The sequence below is a fragment of the Cervus elaphus genome, chromosome 28, assembly GCF_910594005.1.
Source record: "Cervus elaphus chromosome 28, mCerEla1.1, whole genome shotgun sequence".
NCBI classification, from domain to species: Eukaryota; Metazoa; Chordata; class Mammalia; order Artiodactyla; family Cervidae; genus Cervus; species Cervus elaphus.
Genome location: NC_057842.1, coordinates 25,670,269 through 25,688,441, shown reverse-complemented (window position 1 = coordinate 25,688,441; position 18,173 = coordinate 25,670,269). Strand labels below are relative to the sequence as shown.

The 18,173-nt window shown below is 42.8% G+C and overlaps 1 protein-coding gene across 6 annotated transcripts in view; it reads left to right on the top strand.

Annotated features, from left to right (window-relative positions):
- UBE3D (ubiquitin protein ligase E3D) overlaps positions 1 to 3,907 on the top strand; it is a 155,938-nt gene extending 152,031 nt beyond the window's left edge. For all 6 annotated transcript variants that reach the window (XM_043890352.1, XM_043890346.1, XM_043890348.1 and 3 more), the window contains one exon: positions 3,345 to 3,907. Coding sequence is in view for 1 of the 6 variants with exons in the window: in XM_043890348.1 (XP_043746283.1) it covers positions 3,345 to 3,365 (21 nt within the window). In the remaining 5 variants the exon portion in view is untranslated. The remainder of the gene's footprint in view (positions 1 to 3,344) is intronic.
- The last annotated feature ends 14,266 nt before the right edge of the window (positions 3,908 to 18,173 follow it).

Below are 18,173 nucleotides of genomic sequence, written 5' to 3'. Positions count from 1 at the left end.
TCACAATTACTATGAAACTCACATTTTCCAGTATTTTACAGTTTTATCTGTCTTGTGCACCTCAAAGCATTTATGTAGCATTTTTTAAAATGTTAATTTTATCTTGTGCAGGCTGCCTTGACAGCATGTCTTTCTATTGATTGAAATTCCAGCTCTATGCTGAGGAATAGAATTTCATAGTATAATTTTGTTAACTAAGACAAAAAGAGCATTCAAAAGTGTTTAGCATATTTACGCAATTGTACAGAAGCATTATAAACTGAACATTTGGTCAGCTATTACTGCAGCCTGGCCCTGCTTATGGTGGCTTAAGATTGTTTTTAGATGGTGACGCAAAGCAGAGACCGTATTTTTAGACAGCTTCACTCTCTCTCCCCTGTTCCATTCCCAAGTGTCCACTTTCAGGAGGAGAAAACGAAGAGGGTGAGACCTTACAGCCAGCCGCAAACAGCCCTATCTCCCTCGCTTCCAATCATCACTTATACTTTGTGACTAGATATTCCAGACATGCCACAGTGGGGCCCGAAGCTGTAGCTGTGCTCAGAGACTCTGAAAAGCTTTAAAACTTTTTACTTTGGGGAATAAAACTAAAAAGATGAAATACAGAGATTTTTCTCAGTGTAATGGAACAAAATAAAATTACCCTCTCTTAAAATAAATGGTAGGTAGGGAAAGCAATTTTTCCTGTCACGGATAAAAGCTAGGGAATACAAAATCTGCATTTGAAATATGTTATCTCAAAATGTTTTAAATAAAAAGAATCTAAACTACATTGTACAGTACCTGTTCCCAAGGATGATTGCAGTTTCTTGTTATTAAGTCCTGAGAAACACATAGTGTCCTTGGCAGGCAGCACTATAAAAACAAACAAGAAAAAAAAAAAGACATGGTAGGTCAAATTAAAATTTTTTTCTTTTTTGACTGAGGGGCTCCATTTTGCATTGTTTGTTTTAATGAGCGCAGCCTCTTATGTAGTTTTCTCCATCTTGCATCCGTGTTCACAAGCATGCAAAAGAAAGTAACTCTTTGATATATGAGACAATTTGAAGACTAAAAGTCCCCCAACCTGTGCAGTTTTATCTTGATCATCTATCTGTAAACTTACAGTGGGGAAAGCATGGATTAGAAATCAGAATTTCTTCCTAAACCCATCACTACTACTTTTTATCCCGAGCAAGTCACTTAGGTTTTCTGAGCTTGTTTCTTCATTTGTAAAACAAAGTTTCAGATGCCTGCTTTACCTAAATCATAAGACAGCTGAGGATGAAAAGAATTGAAATAGGAAAGTGTTTTACAAGTTTCTGGTAGGTCCTGTTATAGAGTTTAATGAGCTTGTTGAAGGTCACAGAGAGATCTAACTCTAAACTTCTTGTTTAAGGTCACAGAGACATTTAACTCTAAACTTCAACATTTTTCAACACTGGCACTGTTAATGCTTTCAGGCTGATTATTCTTTCTTATGGGGAGCGGTCCTGTGCATTATCAGAATATCCCTCCCTCTCTACCCACTGGATGCCTTTAGCATCCCCCAAGTTGTGACAGCCAAAAATATCTCCAAGGACTTCCCTGGTGGTCCAGCAGTTGGGACTCCATGCTTCCACTGCAGAGTTCATAGGTTCTATCTCTGGTCCCAGAACTAAGATTCTGAATGCCATGACAAAAAAAAAAAAAGAAATCCTTAGACACTACCACATGTACCCTGGTGGGCAAAATTGTCCCAAGTAGAGGACCACTGATATGTGTGGTTCCAGGGCGAAAGTTCTTAACCATTTTTATGACAACATTTGTCACCATCAGTTATTCTATATAAGTAGTTCCTGGTTGGAATACTCCATGACGTAGCAGCTTTCAGAATTCAAAAAGGGATAAATGGTTTTCATCTGTCATCTTTGTGTCTCTGAGTATCAGCAGTGGCACTGGCTTCTTGGGAAAGTCCCTATGAACTGTTGTTGAAGAAGCAGAGTCTCCCAACAGAGATACTGACCACAGTGAGCCAGAAGTCAGACTCAGTAACCCCTGGAACCCCTTCCTGGGAATCTCTGATCATCCCCTAAAGGGCCCAGCTGGTCTCTCTTCAGCAGCCCCTTCTCATGTGAATATTCATGGCCTTCTAATATCTGTTACCAGCTGAGGGGCCAGGGAGAGAAACACAAGTGTCTTCATAACTATCATCACAGACTCTTGACTCTAAGTCCTTGAGATTTGCACCGGTTGTACACATTTACATTTTCCATAAGAAGAGGTGAGCTCATGTCCTTCTACTCTGCTATCTGTCTCCTCCCTACCCCATGTTTATGTTTTGTTTAAGAATCTTAACCTCTCTTCTTTGCTTGCTCCTTCAACTTTGTTCTCACTGCAGAACTTGATAGAGAAACTCAGCTGGAAGTTGATACGGAAACGCAGCAGGGGCTTTTCTCACCAGCATCGTATGAAGAGTAACATCCTTCTGAATCACTTGACATAAAGCAGATGCCTTCTGCCCTTGCACGACTCTTTCCTTTTCCTTTCCCCTTAACAGGGCTCATTAAATACACGCCTCCTTCGACTGCGTTTGGGGACTTAAGTACCAGCTGTCCAAGGGTGGAATATTTTCACTTCAGTTGCTCACTCTTTCCCCCAAAAAATGGCCCAGGACGAACTTCCACATCTTTATCTCTGACTGCATGCTGCTCTTTTCCAGATGCTGGCACTGTCCGCAATTTATTACCAGCCCTGAACTAGAACTTTCAGAGCATTTATGGTTGACTTTATTATGTTTGTTTTGTAATTATCCAAAACTATTGAGAAATTTGATGCATTTGATCTGGGCCTTATTAAATAGTCTGAAATGATTTTGTATCTATATGAATTAAATTTTTTGAAACAACTGCATTTTAAGATAACTTGAGCTGACAAGCCCATGCATATAGTCGAATGTGGTTAAAAGCATTGTCAAGACCGGAAGAGAGATTAGTATAATTAACAATCATGACGATCTGGAATTGTCCAGAAGTCTTCAGGATTTGGAACTCTGTTCACAGAAGATCCACAGCAGCTGTTTGAACCAGTGGGAATGAGAACTGGATTACTTCATGGCAGTACAATGTTAGTGTCAATTTAAACTTAATTTTTTTTCCCTTTAAAGTACACGTGAATTATTTTAATTACTGTATGGTTTATTTATGAACAGACTAATTGGCCCCCTCTGTAAAATAGCAGTGTCTGGCCCAACCAGGAGTCATTTTTCTTTGTAGACCAGCGAGCATCCTTACTGACCAGACTCACCTGATCCAGGTTTGATGTGCACTCAGCAATTTCATCACATTATATAAGGAAAGCACTGTGGGTTTTTCTTCCTTTTCCAGGTGGCGTTTTTGAAGATGTAACCAAGGGAGTTGACATATCCCTCTCCACAGCACGGGGTGCACCGGCAGCCAGCAGTCAGCCCAGCGGGCAGCAGTTACAGAGACAAGAACCCGGCTACAGCAAGAAAACAGGGCGTTGCAGCTTTGAGTTTACTTGCTCGCATCTGTTCTCTAAGAGAAGAGTTTACTTTAAATCCTTGAAACACCAAGGCTGTGAAGAAAGTCATAGTAGCAGGTTGAGAGATAAGTATAGAATTTTCATCTCTGTTTCCCACCGAGAGGAACATTCAGATATGTGCTGTGTCAGCACCACCTGGAGAGAGAGAGCTGGCGGAGACCCATCCGTCCTCTGTGGAGGCAGCGAGGGGCTTTGCTGGTGGAATTGAAAGTTAGCTGCTGTAAATCTTTGGACATAACTTGCAGAGAACTTCTCAGATTTGCTTAAAAGAATTTTTTTAAGAAAATATGGAACTCTGTATGCCTTATTCAGAGGGGATGCTCAGTAAATAAATGTCTGTCGAATGCCTGATTGTCAAATTAAAGGGTTTCCCATTTATGCAAAACTGCTCGTGTTCCTTCTCTTCTTTATTTCCTTTGCCATTACCAGGTATGCTGCAGATCATGAAATATACCTCACTGGCATCCTGTTACAGAGTTGTCTGAGTCCTCGTGTGCTGGAGCATGTGGTAAGGAAATCGCTGAGAATGACAGAGCTGGTGGGGGTCCCGCAGGGCACAGGACCGCCCCTCATCTTACGGAGAAAGTTTGAGACTTGCCTGTCAACTCACAGAAGGAGCCAGCTCGGGGCTGGAGGCAGGCAGATGCTTCCTGCCCACTCCTTATTCAGGAGGACTGTCTCTGGATCTGCAGCTATACCTGCTTCTCACCAAGCCTGTTTGCTACCAAACGCATGTTAGGCTGCTCACTGCTTGAAAGTCAACACTCCAGAGACAAGTGTTGATTGGAACGGAAAGCCTGCTTTATTCATAAGGCTGGCAATCTGAGGAGGTGGCGGACTCATGTCCAAAAACCAACTCCAAAGATGCCGCTCAACCATTAAAGTGTTTAAAAGGAGGATCATTTGGGGACGAGGTCAGAGTCTTCTTTATCTTCCCACACATGCAGACTTTCTTCTGACTGGCTGTTGGTGAGGTAACAAGTCTGCGCTCCAAGAACCTTGTGCTCTCCTTGGGGTTCCCATCCCCCACCAGGATGGGGCCTTTAGTTTCTGCGTGCGTGTTTAGTCACTCAGTCTTGTCCGACTCTGTGTGACCCTATGAACTGTAGCCTGCCAGGCTCCTCTGTCCTTGGGATTCTCTAGGCAAGAATACTGGTGTGGGTTGGCAGTGCAGATTTCTCCAGAAACCTTCCTGACCCAGGGATCGAACCCACGTCTCTTATGTCTCCTGCATTGGCAGACAGGTTCTTCACCACTAGTGCCACCTGGGAAGCCTTTTGTTCCTGCAAAAGAACTCAAGTATATTGTTACGTATGTCCCTTCAGAAGGAACCAGGATCCTGCTTTAATCACTGCACTGTATTTTCTTGACGGGTCCTCCTTAGTTTCTGCATTCCTTCCCTTCTCTGGTGAGAAATTGAATCTGCCCTTTGGAATTCAGGGAAGGTCAAGGAGGCTGAATGAAGCCTATACCCTACAAACAAGAAAATGGAGACAAGGAAAGAAGTTGTACCCAGGAAGGCCCCACAGAGCCCTCCTCTGATTCACATTGGCACTAATTCTACCCTGTGGACTATCTAATACCTTTTTACTCAAAAATTTTCCTGTCCCTTAATTTCCTAACACCCTTAACACAGGGGTCACTGGCACTGTAATTAGTGAACCTTTCTTGATTTCTTCTTCCTTGTAGTTTCACCAAAATAGGGGCCCTACTAGCAGAGCAGTGGTGTAGCACTCTCAATTCTGCAACTGGTGGACATAGGAATAAAAACCCTGTTTTTGATCCTGCAGAGTCATTTTATTAAGCATAGTTTGAAGCACTGTAGTTCTTAGTATTTTTTCCAAGACTCACAGTCATAAAGGAGAATTGGTTTGACTTCACTTACACTACTAAGCTGCCAAACACCTCACTGACTTTTAGTGCTTTGGATTTCTACCTGTCAATATAGAACAGTTTCTCAGCCTTAGTACTATTTACATTAGAAGCTGGATAAGATTTCATTGTGGAAGACTGTCCTCTTCTGTAGGGAGGAGAAACTTTTTTTCTATACACTTCTAAGTTCAGTGGTTGGGGCTTGCAAATCAAGCTGAGAAAAGAGAGATTAATGACAAAAATAAAACCAGTTTAATTACATACATCTGAACAGAAGTTTCACAAAGAGATGAGACTTTAGGAAGTGACCAGATGATTGAGATTTATATACCATCTTAGACAAAGAGAAGGGAGTTTAAGGCTTCTGGGTAGAGGGCATTAAGATCTAGGAAGGCGAGGGGAGGAAATATAAATAAGGGTTGTCTTGTGCAGATAATGACAATAAGAGTTGTCTCCAGCTGTGGCTCTTTTCCTGGTTCAGAGACACCTTTACAAGTGGAAATTCCCTTTTATGGATGTAAATTTCCTTTACAAATGGGGAAATTCTTATTTTTACTCAGTTAAGGAGAGATTAAAAAGCTTTTCTTGCCTCTGCCGGTTCTCAGTTGTCTTTAGCTCAAAATAATCTTCATGCCAAAATGGGATATTTGGGGTAACATATTCTGGTGCTCTTCAGTGAATTGGAGAATGTTTAGCAGCATTCCTGGCCTCCACCTGCCAGATGCCAGTTTGCCCCCTCCCCTAGCCATGACAACAAAAAATGTCTGCAGACATTGCCATAGTGGCTGAAAAAAAAAGTGAAAGTGAAGTCACTCAGTTGTGTCTTGACTCTTTGCTACCCCAGGCTCCTCCGTCCATGGGATTTTCCAGACAAGAAAATGGGAGTGGGTTGCCATTTCCTACTCCAGGAGATATTCCCGACCCAGGGATTGAATTTAATGGCTGAAGTTGACCTCAATTTAGAGCCACTGCTCTTGAGGCTGTGTCATGAGAATGAGATTTGGTGATTGCCTATAGTAGTGCATCACCAGTGACACAGTCATTACAAAGCCTGAGTCTTTTTCTGGCACATGACCTGGTTTTAGTATACTATTGTTTATGCAGATAAACGCTGCTGATGAATACCTTTGAGTGACTATTTCTTAAGAGTTCAGTTTATCTTGATCTAATTGTTGGAGATTGGAATAAATTAGATGAAGCAATGGAATAAATTAGATGTGCCTGAAATAGAATTTCCTTGAGATAGTTTTTCTTCCTCTGGAAATGAAAGAAACTGTTCCCATCCTGATACTTGTTTACAGTTTAGATGGTAAAGGTGATCATGATTTCAAAGATAACTTTACCACTCAGCAAAAACAAACTAGAAGAGTGTTCTGATTTACAAACTTTGTCTCTCTAAGTAAAATCAGGTTAAGTCAAATATAGCTAGACCCTCTGGGGTCTGAATGGGAACAAAGCCAGTGAAAAATAAGCCCACCTCCTTTTTGATGGCAGAGATGGGCAGTTCAGGTGGAGTTGTTGACATTGAATGAATTTAAAGTTCTTGCTTTGTTGTGAAAAAATTTGAAGATGAAGTGATAGGTAAGAAGTGGATTTATTTAGAGAGAAACACACTCCATAGAAAGAGTATAAGCCTTCTCTCAGAAGGTGAGAAAGAGAGCCTTAAAATAAGGCATGGCTAGTTTCTATAGGCTGGATAATTTCATAGGCTACTGAATGGGGAGATTTTTCCAATTATTTTGGGGAAGGGGCAGAGATTTCCAGAAATGGCAGAAATGGAGCCACTACCCATTTTTTGGCCTTGTATGGTCAGCCTCAAACTTCTCTGGTGGCTGATCCTTTTCTTCAGTGGTAAAGAATCTGCCTGCAATGCAAGATATGTGGGTTCAATCCCTGTATTGGGAAGTTCCACTGGAGAGGGAAATGGCAACCCTCTCCAGTATTCTTGCCTGGGGAAATTCCATGGTCAGAGGAGCCTGGCGGGCTAGTGTCCTTGGGATCTCAAAAGAGTCAGACACAATTAGTGACTAAACAACAACAATAACCATGGTCAGCCTCAAAACTGTCATGGTGCTGGTGAGTGTGTTGTTTAGCATATGCTAATGTATTATAATGAGCATATTAATGAGGCTCCAGGTCTACTAGAAATCAAATCTTCTGCCATCTTGGACCTAGTTGGTTCTAACCAGTTTTTGTCCTGTTCTGTAGCCATGTCATTGTTGTAAAGGTTGTGACCTGCTCCCTTGCCTCCTGCTTTGGAGTGGCTGTGAGAGGCAGGAGCAAGAGGAGGGGACACACACAGGGGAGATTGCTGCCCACACACTACGCTTACATGCGTGAAGGTGCATTTCTGCCCACACACTACGCTTACATGGTGAAGGTGCATTTCTGCCCACACACTACGCTTACATGCGTGAAGGTGCATTTCTGCCCACACACTACGCTTACATGCGTGAAGGTGCATTTCTGCCCACACACTACGCTTACATGGTGAAGGTGCATTTCTGCCCACACACTACGCTTACATGCGTGAAGGTGCATTTCTGCCCACACACTACGCTTACATGCGTGAAGGTGCATTTCTGCCCACACACTACGCTTACATGCGTGAAGGTGCATTTCTGCCCACACACTACGCTTACATGGTGAAGGTGCATTTCTGCCCACACACTACGCTTACATGCGTGAAGGTGCATTTCTGCCCACACACTACGCTTACATGCGTGAAGGTGCATTTCTGCCCACACACTACGCTTACATGCGTGAAGGTGCATTTCTGCCCACACACTACGCTTACATGGTGAAGGTGCATTTCTGCCCACACACTACGCTTACATGCGTGAAGGTGCATTTCTGCCCACACACTACGCTTACATGGTGAAGGTGCATTTCTGCCCACACACTACGCTTACATGGTGAAGGTGCATTTCTGCCCACACACTACGCTTACATGGTGAAGGTGCATTTCTGCCCACACACTACGCTTACATGCGTGAAGGTGCATTTCTGCCCACACACTACGCTTACATGCGTGAAGGTGCATTTCTGCCCACACACTACGCTTACATGGTGAAGGTGCATTTCTGCCCACACACTACGCTTACATGCGTGAAGGTGCATTTCTGCCCACACACTACGCTTACATGGTGAAGGTGCATTTCTGCCCACACACTACGCTTACATGGTGAAGGTGCATTTCTGCCCACACACTACGCTTACATGCGTGAAGGTGCATTTCTGCCCACACACTACGCTTACATGGTGAAGGTGCATTTCTGCCCACACACTACGCTTACATGCGTGAAGGTGCATTTCTGCCCACACACTACGCTTACATGCGTGAAGGTGCATTTCTGCCCACACACTACGCTTACATGCGTGAAGGTGCATTTCTGCCCACACACTACGCTTACATGGTGAAGGTGCATTTCTGCCCACACACTACACTTACATGCGTGAAGGTGCATTTCTGCCCACACACTATGCTTACATGGTGAAGGTGCATTTCTGCCCACACACTACGCTTACATGCGTGAAGGTGCATTTCTGCCCACACACTACGCTTACATGGTGAAGGTGCATTTCTGCCCACACACTACGCTTACATGCGTGAAGGTGCATTTCTGCCCACACACTACGCTTACATGCGTGAAGGTGCATTTCTGCCCACACACTACGCTTACATGCGTGAAGGTGCATTTCTGCCCACACACTACGCTTACATGCGTGAAGGTGCATTTCTGCCCACACACTACGCTTACATGGTGAAGGTGCATTTCTGCCCACACACTACACTTACATGCGTGAAGGTGCATTTCTGCCCACACACTACGCTTACATGGTGAAGGTGCATTTCTGCCCACACACTACGCTTACATGGTGAAGGTGCATTTCTGCCCACACACTACACTTACATGCGTGAAGGTGCATTTCTGCCCACACACTATGCTTACATGGTGAAGGTGCATTTCTGCCCACACACTACGCTTACATGGTGAAGGTGCATTTCTGCCCACACACTACACTTACATGGTGAAGGTGCATTTCTGCCCACACACTACGCTTACATGGTGAAGGTGCATTTCTGCCCACACACTACGCTTACATGCGTGAAGGTGCATTTCTGCCCACACACTACGCTTACATGCGTGAAGGTGCATTTCTGCCCACACACTACGCTTACATGGTGAAGGTGCATTTCTGCCCACACACTACGCTTACATGGTGAAGGTGCATTTCTGCCCACACACTACGCTTACATGCGTGAAGGTGCATTTCTGCCCACACACTACGCTTACATGGTGAAGGTGCATTTCTGCCCACACACTACGCTTACATGCGGGAAGGTGCATTTCTGCCCACACACTACGCTTACATGCGTGAAGGTGCATTTCTGCCCACACACTACGCTTACATGCGTGAAGGTGCATTTCTGCCCACACACTACGCTTACATGGTGAAGGTGCATTTCTGCCCACACACTATGCTTACATGGTGAAGGTGCATTTCTGCCCACACACTACGCTTACATGCGTGAAGGTGCATTTCTGCCCACACACTACGCTTACATGGTGAAGGTGCATTTCTGCCCACACACTACGCTTACATGCGTGAAGGTGCATTTCTGCCCACACACTACGCTTACATGCGTGAAGGTGCATTTCTGCCCACACACTACGCTTACATGCGTGAAGGTGCATTTCTGCCCACACACTACGCTTACATGCGTGAAGGTGCATTTCTGCCCACACACTACGCTTACATGGTGAAGGTGCATTTCTGCCCACACACTACGCTTACATGGTGAAGGTGCATTTCTGCCCACACACTACGCTTACATGCGTGAAGGTGCATTTCTGCCCACACACTACGCTTACATGCGTGAAGGTGCATTTCTGCCCACACACTACGCTTACATGGTGAAGGTGCATTTCTGCCCACACACTACGCTTACATGCGTGAAGGTGCATTTCTGCCCACACACTACGCTTACATGCGTGAAGGTGCATTTCTGCCCACACACTACGCTTACATGCGTGAAGGTGCATTTCTGCCCACACACTACGCTTACATGCGTGAAGGTGCATTTCTGCCCACACACTACGCTTACATGCGTGAAGGTGCATTTCTGCCCACACACTACGCTTACATGCGTGAAGGTGCATTTCTGCCCACACACTACGCTTACATGCGTGAAGGTGCATTTCTGCCCACACACTACGCTTACATGCGTGAAGGTGCATTTCTGCCCACACACTACGCTTACATGCGTGAAGGTGCATCTGCCATGTCACCTGCAGTCTTTGAGATGGTGACGTTCTCAACTGAAGCTCAGTCAGTTTCCACTGGTTCTCCCAACGGAGGGAAAGTTCAGCACAACTGCGCCAGTGTCCAGAGTGAGCTCTTCTCGTCTAGTCACTGGGTAGGTCTGAGAATGACATGTCTAAACCTGGAGAGTCTGTTTTGGGGGGCCACAGAGGGTGGGGCAAGAAGGGAAGTGGGACCTTTTCTGAATTTCTTTTATACAGGGAAAATTGGATGTGTGAGAGAGAGAGAGAGAGAGAAATACCCAGCGCTTACATTTAGTATCCAGCATCCACATTTAGTAAACCACGTTAAGAAGACTAAGAGAATTGAAACACGCTATCCAGCCTTAATGTTGGCCCTTGCAGTTCATTCCACATTAGCCTCCTGTGTGTTGTGAATACAATTCCAGACCTTATTCTGTGGTATTCCTAGATAATGGTACAGAGAATTTTGAGACACTATTTAGAGGCTACCAAGGACCAGAAGCATAGTGAAATATCAATTCCCAGTCCATCTTTTAGGCCTCTAAAAACTTAAATCTAAGTTGTGAATGAAGATCAAAAAGCATTGCTCACCTACTAAGGTTAAGTAGTAACACACTGCAGTCACACCCTGAGAGGAATTCAGGGTGAAAAACAAAATGAAGTACTCTGAGCTTTGGACAAGCAGGCCCCTTAGAAACTTAGATGTATATCTCAGGAAAGAATTTTTTTTTTGGCTGTGCAACATGTGGGATCTTAGTTCCCCAACCAGGGATCAAACCTATGGAGTCTTAGCCACTGGGCCACCTGGGAAGTCCCAGGAAGAACTTTAACAAACCAGATGCTTTCATCTTCCCATACATAGGAAAACACTTAATCATGAACTCAAAATACCTGTTCTTTGCAATCAGCAATAATCTTTTACCAAGATGTGTGCTTGACTACGTGTATTCCCTCACCATAAGTCACATAAACAGGACTCTCCCCTACCTCTCTGAAGCAGTTTCCTCAGAAGTAACCGAGTGGCTGTCTCCTGGACTATTGTCCTCAATAAGACCCTGAGTAAAACTTCAGCAAACAACCCTTATGTTGTGTGTTTTTCTTTAAGTTGACAAAGTGGTTATCTGTTAAGTCACATATAACTTAAATAAGTGGTTTTGTGAGCCTCTTCTCACCTAGTGTAATTACAGTACATATACCCTGTTGAACATTTCTATTGGCCACCCATTGTGCAAACCAGTTTCTGAACTTTGTTCATTTAACATGCATTTATCCAGCACCTTCTATTGATTCATGCAGAGCACAGCTATGGATACAACAGAATAAAAATGAGAGCTCTCATGGGAGAGCTGACCAAAAAAAGTACTATATGTTACTATAAAATACTATGTTATGTTATGTACATTATGGCACTTCCCAGGTGGTGCTAGTGGTAAAGAACCCACCTGCCAATGCAGGAGATGTAAGAGACTCAGGTTTGATCCCTGGGTCAGGAAGATCCCCTGGAGAAGGAAATAGCAACCCATTCCAGTATTCTTGCCTGGGAAATCCCATGGATAGAGGAGCCTGGTGGGCTACAGTCCATAGGGTCACAGAGTCAGACACAACTGAAGCAACTTAGCACATATGCACATGTTATAAGCAGTATAATTTTTAAAAATAATTACAATAAGAAAAAACTGGATAAAGGGAGACTGAAAGGAGGTGCAATTTGAGCCTAAAATGTACAAAATGTTTCAACTCTATTAGGACTGACTGGAGATACATTGTTAAATGCCAGCAGATGGAGTAGAAACCACCACCATATACCTGTTGCAAAAAGTGGCTTGGCTAAACAAGGATACACCTGCATATTAGCAAAACTTATTTGATTCCATTGATTACAGGAGAGCTGACTAGAACCCAGATGTATTGGCTTTGTAGTAACCACTTTGGTAATTAAACCCATCAGTAAGCCCTTGTAGTGAAAGGTGCTGACAAGGTTAAATGGTTTTGCCTGATAGATAAAGCCAGCCTAGTTGTTGACCCTGGAACATTTGTTTTTGTTCTTAGTGTATAACAAAGATTGATTGGGTTCGTGTTTTGTTGGAATTAAGGATGTGGGGATGACTGGTACATCTTATTCTGCAGTTAGAAAAGCATTAACATTTATCTTACAAATCAGAGGCAGGGTTACCACTAATTGCTTATCTAAACTATTATCAGTTCAGTTCAGTTCAGTCGCTCAGTCGTGTCTGACTGGTTGCAACCCCATAAATCACAGTATGCCAGGCCTCCCTGTCCATCACAAACTCCCGGAGTTTACTCAAACTCATGCCCATCGAGTTGGTAATGCCATCCAGCTCTCTCATCCTCTGTCGTCCCCTTCTCCTGCTGCCCCCAATCCCTCCCAGCATCAGGGTCTTTTCCAACGAGTCAACTCTTCGCATGAGGTGGCCAAAGTATTGGAGTTTCAGCTTCAGCAGCAGTCCTTCCAATGAACACCCAGGACTTACGTCCTTCAGGATGGACTGGTTGGATCTCCTTGCAGTCCAAGGGACTCTCAATAGTCTTCTCCAACACCACAGTTCAAAAGCTTCAATTTTTCAGCACTCAGCTTTCTTCACAGTCCAACTCTCACGTCCATACATGACCACTGGAAAAACCGTAGCCTTGACCAGACGGACCTTTGTTGGCAAAGTAATGTCTCTGCTTTTTAATATGCTATCTAGGTTGATCATAACTTTCCTTCCAAGGAGTAAGCGTCTTTTAATTTCATGACTGCAATCACCATCTGCAGTGATTTTGGAGCCCCCCAAAAAATAAAGTCTGTCACTGTTTCCACTGTCTCCCCATCTATCTCCTATGAGGTGATGGGACCAGATGGCATGATCTTCGTTTTCTGAATGTTGAGCTTTAAGCCAACTTTTTCACTCTCCTCTTTCATTTTCATCAACAGGCTTTTTAGTTCCTCTTCACTTTCTGCCATAAAGGTGGCGTCATCTGCATATCTGAGGTTATTGATATATCTCCCGGCAATCTTGATTCTAGCTTGTGCTTCTTCCAGCCCAGCGTTTCTCATGATGTACTCTGCATATAAGTTAAATAATCAGGGTGACAATATACAGACTTGATATACTCCTTTTCCTATTTGGAACCAGTCTGTTGTTCCATGTCTAGTTCTAACTGTTGCTTCCTGACCTGCATACAGGTTTCTCAAGAGGCAGGTCAGGTGGTCTGGTATTCCCATCTCTTTCAGAATTTTCCACAGTTTTTTGTGTTCCACACAGTCAAAGGCTTTGGCGTAGTCAATAAAGCAGAAATAGATGTTTTTCTGAAACTCTCTTGCTTTTTTGATGATCCAGTGGATGTTGGCAATTTGATCTCTGGTTCCTCTGCCTTTTCTAAATCCAGCTTGAACATCTGGAAGTTCACAATTCACATATTGCTGAAGCCTGGCTTGGAGAATTTTGAACATTATCTTACTAGCGTGTGAAATGAGTGCAATTGTGTGGTAGTTTGAGCATTCTTTGGCATTGCCCTTCTTTGGGACTGGAATGAAAACTGACCTTTTCCTATCCTGTGGCCACTGCTGAGTTTTCCAAATGTGCTGGCATATTGAGTGCAGCACCTTCACAGCATCATCTTTCAGGATTTGAAATAGCTCAACTGGAATTCCATCACATCCACTAGCTTTGTTCGTAGTGATGCTTTCTAAGGCCCATTTGACTTCACATTCCTGGATGTCTGGCTCTAGGTGAGTGATCACACCATTGTGATTATCTGGGTCATGAAGATCTTTTTTGTATAGTTCTTCTGTGTATTCTTGCCACCTCTTCTTAATATCTTCTGCTTCTGTTAGGTCCCTACCATTTCTGTCCTTTATTGAGCCCATTTTTGCATGAAATGTTCCCTTGGTATCTCTAATTTTCTTGAAGAGATCTCTAGTCTTCCCCAGTCTGTTGTTTTCCTCTATTTCTTTGCATTGATCGCTAAGAAAGGCTTTCTTATCTCTCCTTGCTGTTCTTTGGAACTCTGCATTCAAATGGGAATATCTTTCCTTTTTTCCTTTGCTTTTTGCTTCTCTTCGTGTCACAGCTATTTGTAAGGCTTCCTCAGACAACCATTTGGCCTTTTTGCATTTCTTGTCCATGGGGATGGTCTTGATCCCTGTCTCCTGTACAATGTCATGAACCTCCGTCCATAGTTCATTATACACATTCTTAAATATAATCTTAATACTCAACAACATTTGTATGACTTAATATAAAAATTTCTCTCTGTTTGCCTCTTGAGATACTTCAAACTTTTATCTGTTGACTGGAGCTCACCATTCCTTAATCTGGGAGAAAAAGTTGCATGGACTTAGAAGGTAATAAGTTATTTTAAGAGATAATTTCTCTAGTTTTAAGAAGAATGACAAGAGAAACACTTGATCAAAACATGTTTAAAAGCATCCAAACTATACTACTATTTTCTTTATTTAAAAAAAAGAGTCCATTTTTATTGAGAAATAGATAAAATGAATTTGTTCTCAATCCCGTTATAGATAAATTAAGAAACCCATTTTCAAGACTTCACATTTATTCTAGGGTCCTTGGACTACAAGGTACAATTAGAGTGCAGGATTTGTGTTCCCTTTCTGCCTTGTGAGGTAAGGTCACTTATCTGTGACTTTCCACAGCCTTTCTTTAATATTTTTATTTGATTTCTTAACATTTCATAGATTAAAACTTTTTCCTGCTATTTTATTACTTGTTTTTGGAAGTTAAAAAAAAATGAGAAGAATCTTTATGGCCAAAATTTGTTTATATACATCAGTATATTGGATGCAGATTTTAATACATCTACTAAAAAGCCCCAAATCGGGAATACCATAAATGAGTAACCTAACTGAAAACCATTGCAGCAGTTAACTACCTGTTGCAGTTTCTGGCTGAACCTTTTCTAAAGGTTTTTCAAGAAGAGCATGACTTGTCACCGTTTGCCCAGGACCCTCCCAGACTTCAGGAGGCCATGGCAGGCTTTCTGCAGACTTATGCTGGGAAAGGAATTATAAAACAAAGCATTCTGTAAGTGCTGATATAGTAATGGAACCTCTATTTCTCCATTGAGTCTTAGGAAACCAGTGTTGGGAAACAGGACACAGATCTCTGACCTGTATTTCCATTTAAACTTCCTCCCACCACCACCCTCTCATTTCTCCCTGCTGCTAAGTCACTTCAGTCGTGTCCGACTCTGTGTGACCCCATCCCTGGGATTCTCCAGGCAAGAACACTGGAGTGGGCTACCATTTCCTTCTCCAATGCATAAAAGTAAAAAGTGAAAGTGAAGTCGCTCAGTCGTGTCCAACTCTTCTCGACCCCATGGACTGCAGCCCACCAGGCTCCTCTGTCCATGGGATTTTTCAGGCAAGAGTACTGGAGTGGGGTGCCATTGCCTTTGCTCATTTCTCCCTAAGGAGTACCATTTCCAGGAAAATGAGCCAGAAGCACCCGCCTTGGTTACTCTTACACTCCCTTCCAGAATCAAGACTAAGGGTTGGAAACTGGCGTGGCCTCTTCACATGAAGCTTTCTCTTCATAGGATGGTGACAGTACAAAATCAGTCATCATTAGTTTTATGTTCCATAATAAAGCCCATATTGGGCTTCCCCAGTGGTTCAGAGGTAAAGATTTCCATAAAGCCCATATTAGGCTTCCCTGGTGGCTCAGCAGTAAAGACTCGCCTACAATACAAGAGCCACAGGAGATGCAGGGTCGATCCCTGGGTTGGGAAGATCTCCTGGAGGAGGGCATGGCAACCTGCTCCAGGATTCTTGCCTAGAAAATCCCACAGACAGAGGAGCTTGGTAGGCTCCAGTCCATAGGGTTGCAAAGAGTCAGACAGGACTGAAGCGACTTAGCATGCACACATACACAGTAGTACATATTGGGCTCAGAAAGTATACCATCCACTTCAGCTTTCGGAAAAAAGTTACTCATTGGCAGCTCCTCCCCAACCCCTACAAATATTCTGAATAATTAACTTGGCAAAGGGCACTCTAAATCCTCTCACTTGCTCATATGATCACAAAGTTTAGTGCAAATGTTAAGATTTCTTGAAATAATGTACCTAAAGTAACAAAGGGATTGAAATAAATTTCCACATTTTAATTCAATTAAATCTGAGAAGCAATGTCAAGAAAAAAGAAAAACTGACCAAGTTTCTTTCTCATCTAGCATAGCAGGATATGCTGTTTTATTTTAACAAAAATAAGTTGAAATATATTTCTAAATTTTTGTAAAGAAATCACAAGCAAATTGAAGATATATGTGTTGGAAATCACTAGAGGAAAAAAAAGAGACTTAATCAATAAAACACATTCCCTATGTATCTTTTCAACCCTGTGATAATTGTTCAAGGCAATTTTAGAAAACACTTGTATTTATGTGTTCCTTTGCTTTGTTCTGTTAAACCAAGGATTTCTGCACCATAAAGGCTGCTGCCTGGGGCACATTCGATGTTTGTATTTATTTCACAATCAACACAGTCTCTTTGAGTACATACTGTCCTGAGACCTTATTTTGAAAGGATTAACATTTAGAATGGGAGGTGAGAAAGAGCACGTGAGAAGAGAGCCCCACAAACTGGTAAGTGATGATACCAAACCACTGGTATAGACCACAGTGGCTGTACTAGTCCAGAGAGGCCCCTCCCAATGCACATGGCTAAAGGAGATGTGCTTGTTGGATGAGGCAGACTTTGATGGGGGCTTCAGTGATGTTAAGAGTTGTAAAGACAGGAAGATGAAGACGCTCAAGAAGAAGAGCATTTCAGGGTGGTAAGAGCATTTGGCTAGACTGGAGGAATTGAAATGGGGGAGTGAATGATAAGACAGAAAAAGAGCTCTTGTTTGTTTGTATTAGTAGAAGGCACTGAATGCCATCATGAAACCAGAGAATCTTCCCTCTGACTTTTCAGGACTGAGCACTGCATGATTAAGAGACACATTTTTCTTTTGTGCCTCTGAAGGCCTTTTGAGCCCTGGGGCTCAGCGGTGGTGTTTAAGAGTGGAAGGGCACTAGAGTCTGACTGCCTGGTTGAAACTCCCCTGTGCAATCATGAGCAAGTTACTACATCGTTATTTTTTATTTGTTTTGTTTCAAATTTTTATTGGAGTATGGTTGATTTACAACGTTGTGTTAGTCTCAGATGTACAAGAAAGTGAATCAGTTATACATATACATATATCCACTCGTTTTTAGATTCCTCCCCCATGTAAGCCATTATGGAGTGTTGAGTAGAGTTACTTATACTATACGGTCAGTCCTCGATTATCTATTTTATATATAGTAGTGTGTATGCGTCAACCCTAATTCCAGTTTATCCCTCCCCTTGTTCCGCTCAGTAACCATACTTTGTTTTCTACATCTGTAACTCTATTTCTGTTTTGTAGGTTAAGTTCATTTGTAGCCTTTTAAGATTCAGCATATAACCAATATCATATGATATTTTTCTTTCTCTGTCTGA